The following is a 10,378-nucleotide window of genomic DNA, read 5'->3' as shown; positions in this document are numbered from 1 at the left end:
GACACATGATCCCGAAACAAGCAGCTCAAATCCTACCCGATGGCCAACTGGGCCAGAAACACTCCCTCGCCCCCAGGCCTACGGGAGCCATGGTTGCCCAGGTGGATGGCATGGAGGGCAGGAGAGGTTCCTAACCCCAGCCACTCCCCTAAACCTCTCCCGGCTCCTGATGACCACTCCCGCCGTCACTGTAATGAGTTTGGTTCTGTAACCAAAAAAGTCTAATTAGACTGGAATCATTTTAACTTGTGCTGCATCAAACACTAATCTATACTTTGGTGGTAGTATATCCACCAGTGCTAGTTTTAACCATATAGAAAGATCAGCTTGCAATTTTGTGACAAATGTTTTATTTATAGAGAATTAAAATTTAGGCATAAACATGACACAAACATTATATATAGCGCTGTCCATGACAGAAGTGACGACACTGCTCATGGAGAGGACTTGGCTCCAGTCACACACCGCAAATGCTGGCGTGAGCACCTGGGGAGGAGAGGGGAGCTGGCAGCCTTTTTGTTTGGTTTGGTTTAAATAACTTCTGGATGCGTTCAAGTAATACTGATCATTTAATGTTCAAAAAACTTTTAATAACAAATTTCGAGTAAAATTAATTGAAATATTTATAATAGGATTTCATTGTTACACAGTATTTCCAATGTACAATCAAGGCAATGCACAACATTTAAAAGGAAGGGGAAAATATCTATTGCACCCACAAGGGAAAAGGCTTTTTATTCATTTTCGGGGATGCTGCAATTCAATATTCATGTTAAAACCTTTACGCACTTTAGTAAACACGTCCTACATGTAATGCAGCACTGTGGGTTAGAAGACCCTTTTAACAGTTTCCAAGTGCAAGGCTAACTCTCCAATTGATATCCCACACACTAGGGGACTAACCCATCTCCTGGCACATATCACACCCTGAACTCTAAACTGTAGCACTCTGCCGTCTCAGTCAGTCTCGTGGGGTCTTGTGGTGGATGGCATTTATCCAGCTCAGTGTCCTGTTAGATAATCCTGGGTAGAATCTGAGGCAAATGAATCCACATCCTCGTTCTCCGAGTCGTCACTGCTGTCATCTGCAGCCGGCTCCCCTGTGAGGGCTATGCGAGCGTAATCATCTGTGTCTATCGACTTGCAAAAGTGGATGGCGTATTTCAGTTTCTCCTCCAGCACCTGCTTACAGGAATACCTGGGCAACTTCAACAAGAAGAAGCATGTGTAGGATTCAGGAAGGAAATGGTCAGGTGGGTTGTATTTATCCAATACCTGTTAATGAAAAATGTTAAATAATCAGAGACCATGTACAGGACAGGTAAAACTGCAATCTGTTTTATTACGTTCATTAGAGTTGACTCTCATTCACATACAGCATGATGTTTTTGGCTAAGAATAACAAAATATCAGAAAAAATATCATCTAGTCAATTTCAGAAATAAAAAGGAACAACTCATTAATTCTTAGGACTTTCAGTAAAAAATAGCAATTGGTTGCTGTGATTTCACCCCCAGGGGCTGGCAGGTAAACAGAGCCTGATTCTGACCAGTAAGAACTCAAGGCAGAACTCTTATCCTCAATCGAATGGGCACTCTGATTTTTCTCAGTAAGGAGCATTATTTATTGATTCGCCTAATTCAACCAGAGACTCAAACAAATGCTTTTTTACATGATGTATGTGCTCAGAATCTAGAATATGCTGACTTAATAGCAGCATATTCTGGGGGTGGCCAGATACATTTTTTAGAAGTAGGTAGTGGTACCCAACACCTGTAGTCATAAAATTCTGAGCTCTCATATCAGAGAAGTTAAGTGTTTTTCATTTTGTTTCCAGAGGGTAGGAAAACCATGTAACAGGAAAGAATTGTTTTCTCATCTGTGGCAGAGCTCTGTGTGAGGGGCATGACTCTCAGTTGATTCCCAAAGGACATGCAGGAGCCACACCTGAATGACGAAGTCTCTGCCCCGAAAGTCAGCGATGGTCCTGGGCAGCCTTGTGCGGCCCCACACGAAGCGAAGGAAGAGGGAGCGCTCAGTGTTGGAGAAGGACTCCATCACCTCCCAGAACCACTGGATCAGGGGCGCAGAGGGCTCCACCCCCTTGTACGTTGCCACAGACTTTAAAAGATGCAGAGGGATGTCTGGGCTGCCACACACCTGTGGAGGGACACACTTCACATCAGCATACCACAGCTTTCTACCAGGGCTGGGGTGGGGAGGGTCAGGTGAGAGCGGCTGGAGGGGAGGGGTGGGAGGCAGTGAATACTCGCTTCCTGAGCACGTCTTACTTCACTCAAAAGGCATGAGCACATCTCAGACCTCCAAGAGCGAGATTTAACTGAGAGGTTAACTGGTGGTGCTGATTCAGTGGATTACCACGAGAAGGGCGCTGCAGGGAAGCACAGCGAAGGGGTGGGCATACCATCGTCTCCAATTCGTATCCGGTGAACAGAGAGAGAAGAGGGACAGGCACGACTCGGGCCATCCCCTCACGAACGGCAGCTACCTGCTCATCAAATTCGTGGAGTCTGAAAGAAAACATCCACTTTGCATTTCATGCAGATCATGACCTACTCATGCCAAGTCTCATTATGCTGACGGGCAAGGTGTGCGCTTTGCAGACACAGAGTCTCAAAGCTTCTCACGGACTGAGAAGCGAGACTGGCCCACAGAATTCTACTTCAAAAATGAGCCACAGCTATACCCATTACAAGACACAATTCTCCATCTTTCCCTCCTTCCCAGGAAGGAGCCAGAATTAGACATGCAGAGTCAGAGAGTCAGGTCCCACAACAGCCAAGCTAAGAACTTTCTGAAAGTCAATGCTGTATCCAAGGTCCTCGTGACTGGCGAGTTAGGGCATGAGACAGAAATGAACACAGGTGGACGACACAGGATACCTGCAAGGACTGCCCCTCAGCAAGCAAAGCCCACGTGATACACTGGGCCTCATCCCAACACCCAGTTGGATGATTCTGGAGGACAAGGCTTCCAAAGACCACACTGAGGGGACAGTGGGCAGAGGTCATGGATGGTGCCACCGGTCTGCAATGCAGCAAACACAACTGAGCGGTAGTGCGAGGGCCCCGTGAGGGGTGGAGACCGTCCGAACACAGCCCTGCCCCGGGAAAGGCGGCACACAGAGGCCCCGGGACCTCTGCTGGCAGAGCCCAACAGGGCACTTCTCACCCCGGTGTTCTAGCCAGAGCCAGGAATCTCAGGTGAGAACAGTAAGTACTCTGACCCTGACTACAAAGGAAGCTTTGATGATTGCAGGCAGCAATTGCTGGAGCCAACTCCATTAAATTTTACTTATGGAAAAAAAGCTGCCACCCAAGCAAACCATTTTCTGCTATTTTTGCTATTTATTGAGTTGAAACTCTGGAAGGCAGACTGTCACACACCTGTAGTTTATTGCGAGCCGGACATACTCTGCACGGTTGTCCAGAGTGATGTGTGTGTACTTGGAGCTCAGCTGGATGTCCTGGCCGCTGGCACTAGGCACTGTGAAGGGCAGGCTCATGGCCTCAAACTCCTCTGAGGTCGCTTCATTATCACGGATGTACATGAGTCCAGGGATAAAATCTTTGTCGACCTTTCAAGGGAAGAAGGGAGTTCATCTACTGAGCCAGGGTTGTTCCTCTGCCCCAGGCCCCTGTTCACATCCCATACATGGTCATGCCGGGTCTCGATCTGCCTGGAGCCTGTGGCAAGGCTGTGGCATGTGCCAGGAAATAAAGAAGAAGCAGCAGGGAAATGTTTTCACCCATGGAGCTGAAGAAAGAGTTTGCAACAAGGAAGTCCTTAAAATCACTTGCTGAGAGTGACTGTGTTGGTCAGAGGTGAGTCCCACCTGCACTGAGGGAACCACACCCTGGAGAGGTCCCAGGAGCCTAAACTGCCCCCCAGCTGCCTGCCCACGCGCTCAGCTGTGCCACAGGAAAGACAGCAAGCTTTCTCATCTGACGAGACTGTACAAGTGGCAAAGCCCACAAAGCAGGTATCAAGTTCTAGAAACAGGTTGGCCTGTGTCCACACCGCCACTCTGCTACCCGATGGCCAGCAGACTGATCATCATGAGTCTGTTGGGATCTCAGGGCAGGCTATGCCTCTTAACCAGACCGCAGGTGACCCCCACCATGCTTTGCACTGGACACACAGTGAGTCCCATTTCTCTGTCCTCTCCCTCCTGGAGTTTACCTCGCTGAGGTCTGCAATGGTGAGGCTCATCCCAGCCAGCTGCTTCCAGACAGGCTCAGCAAGGTTCAGACTCAGGGGACTTCCAGTCCGAATGGCAATACCCAGTAACACACCTGCTCATTCAAAGCACAGAAGACAGGATATACTTGGTGCTGATGACAAAGTGCCCAGTCCACTCAAGCACACAGTGGAGATGAGCTCGGCACTGGGGCCTCAGTGCCTTCCAAACCAACGCTGCCCCGATTCCCAGAGACTTAGTCTGTCCGTGCAGCCTTATACCGTACACTAAGGTTCATTACTTGCTTCTGTTCCTACGGACTAAGTCTATGACTCTTCTGCTCTTTCCACCAACAGTTGTAGCCACAGTGGCTAATCCTTGTTCCTTATATGGCAAAGCAGACAGCTGGAGCTTCTCAAGGTAGTTGGAGGCAGTGCCATGAGTGATGGAAGCTGACCCTCACCAGGAGGGAGGGCCTGGCCAAATGTAAAGACTCTCTAAGATGTGATCCCAAGTTTTGGATATGTTTAAGATGCAGAAACACAGTATCTCAGATCCTCTAAGCGACAAAGGCACCGTCTGGTCCTTAGCACACAGCTGCTAATGGTCCAGCTCTGCATGTCCCTGCAGCTACACACTGAGGAAGCTAAGGGAGGTATTTACAACAGCCACCACCAGTCCCAAGACAGCAGCCATTACACTAAGCAGAGCACATGGAGCTGCACACCTGCAGCACTGCATCCACACGAGAGGCCTACCCAAGAACCGGAACATGTTGGTGTGCACAGGCGCCCTGGCAGCTGGGCTGAACAGGTAGCAGTCCCGGTTGGCCCCCGACTCGTCCCTCCCATTGGGTGTTACGATCAGAAGTGGGGTGAGTCCATTCTGCAGCTCCTCACATATCTCAGCTATGGACTCACTGTAGCCACCACCACAGTCATCCACAGATTCACCTAGGGAAAAGGAGGGTCAGCAGCTCACAGTCACTGACTCCATCAGAGCCCCCTGGGGAGCATCTGGGGGGTCTTCCAGTTCTCCTCTCACACCAACATCCCTCCACACACGCGAGCTCTCACCCACAAACTTGACCTTCCAGACGCGGTGTGGGAGGAGGAGGCTGTCAGGACTGAACGAGGTCATCTTAGCGCACATCTGCCCAAAGACAGACTTGGTCCCATCAGGGCCCGCGAGGCCCCCTTTACTTCTTGAACGCTTGACCTAGAGACAGAAAGAAGGAAAATACATAACAAAGTCCACAGCAGAAAGCACATGGGTGCCATCTTCACAAACTGACCAGCCCTGGAACCCCTGCATCCAAAGCAGTGCTCTGCAACTGATCATCCCTCCTGCTACCCTCGCCTGCCCTGTCCTGGTCACAGTGGGGGTGACGGTGGGGTCCCTCTACAGATAACAAACAGCACTCAGATTCCTGGTGTCACCCCTACAACCTCAGGCCACTGTGAGCACCCAGCAAACTCAAGTACAGCCACCTGAGCATGCCTGTGCAAACATGAAGGGCAGCTGGACCTCCCAAGAGTAACTCCTGTCCTCGTCTCCTCACCTACACCTGCTGAGGACCCCAAGGACCAGCTTTGAGCTCCTCTCTCTCCCGCCCTTGACACAGGCTGCCTGCTAGACAGCTGTGTCAGCCAGGCCAGGGCCCGCTCACCAGCACACACAGCACATCAGGACGGGTGGCGTCTATCAAGAGAGCACAGACCACAGGGAAAGCTGCAAGCAGCTCAAGTAGGCAGTAACTGCAACCTGGTTTATCCTCGCACTGTATTTAACCTTACCCATCGTCTCCATGCAGAGAAGGCAATGGCACCCCACTCCAGTACTCTTGCCTGGAAAATCCCACGGACGGAGGAGCCTGGTGGGCTGCAGTCCATGGGGTCGCTAAGAGTTGGACACGACTGAGCGACTTCACTTTCACTTTTCACTTTTATGCATTGGAGAAGGAAATAGCAACCTACTCCAGTGTTCTCGCCTGGAGAATCTCAGGGATGGGGGAGCCTGGTGGGCTGCTGTCTATGGGGTCGCACAGAGTCGGACACAACTGAAGCGATTTAGCAGCAGCAGAAGCAGCAGCAGCATCGTCTCCATGACGAAGAGACAGGATACCTGAAAGCAGCCTCTAAGCAGACCATCAGCCCTGGGAGGATCACATCCAGTGGCTCTGAGACCAGACCTGGATGCACCAGCTTGGCCAGAACAGAATCTTCATTCTGTCCTTTTTTCACCTGCACAGATTCTATTCAACCCTTGGGGTCACTGTGTCTCCAAGTATGAGCACTTATCCCACCTGAGTTTCTTATCATAAGCTATCCAGATTGATGTAAAAGTAGCTGTGGTTTTGCACTGTTGAAATTTGCCATTTGACACTGGAATACATTCTTAAATAAATGTAGTTATGTTATACTTCATTTTAACGTGCATTTCTTGCTTTATGTTTTTTGCTAATGATTTATTACTTGCTGCTTATTTAATATTTATTTTAAACGAGAGTACGTTATCGCTTCCCTGGTGGCTTAGATGGTAAAGCGTCTGCCTGCAATGCGGGAGACCCAGGTTCGATCCCTGGGTTGCGAAGATCTCCTGGAAAAGGAAATGGCAACCCACTCCAGTATTCTTGCCTGGAGAATCCCCACAGATGGAGGAGCATGGTAGGCTACAGTCCATGGGGTCACAAAGAGTCGGACACGACTGACTGAGAGTACATCATGAGAAACGCTGGGCTGGAGGAAGCACAAGCTGGAATCAAGATTGCCAGGAGAAATATCAATAACCTCAGATATGCAGATGACACCACCCTTATGGCAGAAAGTGAAGAACTAAAGAGCCTCTTGATGAAAGTGAAAGAGAGTGAAAAGTTGGCTTAAAGCTCAACATTCAGAAAACTAAGATCATGGCATCCGGGCCCATCATTTCATGGCAGATAGATGGGGAAACAATGGAAACAGTGGCCGACTTTATTTTTTTGGGCTCCAAAATCACTGCAGATGGTGACTGCAGCCATGAACTTAAAAAACGCTTACTCCTGGAAGGAAAGTTATGACCAACCTAGAGAGCACATTAAAAAGCAGAGAGATTACTTTGCCAACAAAAGTCTGTGGTTTTTCCTGTGGTCCTGTATGGATGTGAGAGTTGGACTCTAAAGAAAGCTGAGTGCCAAAGAATTGATGCTTTTGAACTGTGGTGTTGGAGAAGACTCTTGAGAGTCCCTTGGACTGCAAGGAGATCCAACCAGTCCATCCTAAAGGAGATCAGTCCTGGGTGTTCACTGGAAGGACTGATGTGGAAGCTGAAACTCCAATACTTTGGCCACCTGATGCGAAGAGCTGACTCAATGGAAAAGACCCTGATGCTGGGAAAGATTGAGGGCAGGAGGAGAAGGGGATGACAGAGGATGAGAAGGTTGGATGGCATCACTGACTTGATGGACATGGGTTTGAGTGAACTCCGGGAGTTGGTGAGGGACAGGGAGGCCTGTCGTGCTGCATGTGGTTCATGGGGTCGCAAAGAGTCAGATACAACTGAGCGAATGAACTGAACTGATGGAAATGATGTTAGACCAAAAGCAAATTCAAGTGATTTTCTTATTCAAGTTCAAAATGGGTTGTAAAGCAGCAGAAACAACGCACAACATCAACAACGCATTTGGCCCAGGAACTGCTAACGAATGTACATTGCAGTGGTTGTTCAAAAAGTTATGCAAAGGAGACGAGCCTTGAAGATGAGGAGCATAGGGGCTGGTCATCGGAAGTTGACAATGACCAACTGAGAGCAATCATCAAAGCTGATCCTCTCATAACTACACAAAAAGTTGCCCAAGAACTCAGTATCAACCATTCTACAGTCATTTTGCATTTGAAGCAAATTGGAAAGGTGAAAATACTCAGTATGTGGGTGCCTCATGAGCTGACTGAAAATCAAAAAAATGGTCATTTTGAAGTGTCATCTTCTCTTACTTTATGCACCAACAAACTATTTCTCGATTGGATTGTGATGTGAGATGAAAAGTGGATTATATGACAACCAGTGATGACCAGTTCAGTGGTTGGACCAAGAAGCAGCTCCAAAGCACTTCCCAAAGCCAAACTTGCACCAAAAAACAGGGTCACGGTCACTGGTGGTCTGCTGTTGGTTTGATCCACTACCACCTTCTGATTCCTGGAAAAATCATTACATCTGAGAACCATGCTCAGCAAATTGATGAGATGCACTGAAAACTGCAACGCCTACAGCCAGCACTGGTCAACTGAATGGGCCCAATTCTCCGTGACAACGCGCAACCATATGTTGCACGACCAATGCTTCAAACGTTGAACAAACTGGGCTATGAAGTTCTGCCTCACTGCCATATTCACCTGACCTCTCGGCAACTGATACCACTTATTCAAGCATGTCAACAACTTTGAGCGAAGGGAAAACACTTCCACAACCAGCAGAAGGCAGAAAATGCTTCCCAAAAGCTTGTCAAATCCTGAGGAATGGATTTTTATGCTACAGGAATAAACAAACTTATTTCTCATCGGCAAAAATGTGTTGATAGTAATGGTTTCTATTCTGATTAATAAAGATGTGTTTGAGTCTAGTTATACTGATTTAAAATTCAGGGTCTGAAACTGCAATTATTTTTGCACCAACCTAGTAAGATGCCTCAACAGATCAGAACAATGGCCTCAAGCCCTTACTCAGCTACTCAGTGGACTAAGTAACCCTGCAGCCTGCATCTCAGGCTGTGCTTCAGAATCACCCAGGAAGCTCAGTCTGAAGTGATGGCAAAATGAGAAGTTAAGGAAAAATGATTCTGAAAATGTACTTTTACACTGACTCCTCTGGCTAAACTCTCATCATCCTCAACTTCTTTGTGAGTTCTCAGCTGAGTTTAACAACTAATTTTCCTTATTGCAGAAATTATCAATCTTAAGACTAAAAGAACAATGACAATAATAATAACAACAGTTTCCCATGGAGTGAGTTTTCCTACATGCCACACATTCAGCTGCACGTTCTCATATGTCATTTCATTTAGCCTCAGCAGCTCTCTAAGGCATACAATACCTGGGGGGGAAATGAGCTACAGAAAGGAAGAGGATGTGTTCCTCTGTGAGGGTAAGTAAGACACAGACTTGCTTCCCACTTGAAAGATCACATCACCTCCATTTACAGTGCCAGTTAACACAACCTGATACTCTCAGCCGCTACGAAGGAGCATGGCTCTATGAATACAGCCAGGACACTGAAAGGACAGGGTTGTGTACCTGCTATCTCTGAACAGCAGGAATATAGGTAGTTTTAATTGTCTTTAAATTTTCTAAATTTTTGGAAATGTGCTCATTCATTATCTATAATAAAATTTTAATATACACTGATTTTTAGACCCTGTTACAAAACTAAATCAAATTCAAACAGAAATACCCTCCAAGAACACAGCCTACTTTTAGTGTCTCTAGGGCACTTTTAACATAAAGTAAGAAAATCTCTCCACAGGCATCCCCACAAAAGTTGCAGCCCTGGGAGAGTACAGGGAAGAGGTCACCTACATCACCTTTCTGGGTGACTACTGGTGTCTGCGTTCAACTTGGACTCACAGACTGTCCCCTCCACCGCTCTGCTCTATTTTATCTCCATCTTTGTGGAAGTTCTTCCTAATTTTAAGAGTGGGTATGAAAGCCTGAATTGAGGAGAATCTGGCTCCGGCGCCTGAGGGTCTCTGTAGCTGGAGTGGCTGCTCCGACATCAACGAGCACTGTACACTGCACCGAAGGGTATTTATACGTCTTTTAAAAACTGTGCAATAAAATCTGTTTGCCCTCTTATCTATTCTTATCTAGTCACGTCTGTTCAGACATGCACCCAAAAGACTCATAACTCAAGGTACTAGGGATATAAAGACGAGAAAGAAAGAGTCATCAAGCACACAATGACTGAAAAATGTGCCTAGTGCAGATTCCAGGTTATCTAGGTTCCCAGACGACCAGGGCCCCTGGGCCTGGACACCCACATTAGGCCACTGGCCCCAGCATGGTGCCCGTGCATGTCTGAGGCAAGCCTGAGACCCAAGAACACCCAACTGCCTAAATTAGACGATCTGCAGCCATCAGCCTTCTGCACTTATGAACTGAAGTATTTAAAACCTAATAATGGAGCCGGAGTGGCGGTGGCGGCGGC

General features: G+C 47.8%; 1 protein-coding gene across 6 annotated transcripts in view; it reads right to left on the bottom strand.

Moving 5' to 3' along the window:
* Positions 1-568: 568 nt before the first annotated feature.
* The window catches only part of LOC104997998 (E3 ubiquitin-protein ligase HERC2), a 236,357-nt gene continuing 226,547 nt past the window's right edge, over positions 569-10,378 (bottom strand). For all 6 annotated transcript variants that reach the window (XM_010852986.1, XM_010852983.1, XM_010852982.1 and 3 more), the window contains 7 exons: positions 5,278-5,419; positions 4,960-5,154; positions 4,204-4,316; positions 3,408-3,598; positions 2,426-2,531; positions 1,948-2,160; positions 569-1,275 (listed from right to left, as the gene is read on the bottom strand). In XM_010852986.1, coding sequence (XP_010851288.1) covers positions 1,003-1,275; positions 1,948-2,160; positions 2,426-2,531; positions 3,408-3,598; positions 4,204-4,316; positions 4,960-5,154; positions 5,278-5,419 — 1,233 coding nt within the window. In that variant the 3' untranslated portion in view covers positions 569-1,002. The remainder of the gene's footprint in view (positions 1,276-1,947; positions 2,161-2,425; positions 2,532-3,407; positions 3,599-4,203; positions 4,317-4,959; positions 5,155-5,277; positions 5,420-10,378) is intronic.

Source organism: Bison bison, unplaced genomic scaffold (genome assembly GCF_000754665.1).
Source record: "Bison bison bison isolate TAMUID 2011002044 unplaced genomic scaffold, Bison_UMD1.0 scf7180017864320, whole genome shotgun sequence".
In the NCBI taxonomy this organism is placed as follows: Eukaryota; Metazoa; Chordata; class Mammalia; order Artiodactyla; family Bovidae; genus Bison; species Bison bison.
Note: the sequence above shows the minus strand (reverse complement) of the source record. Positions and strands in the feature narration are given on the sequence as shown.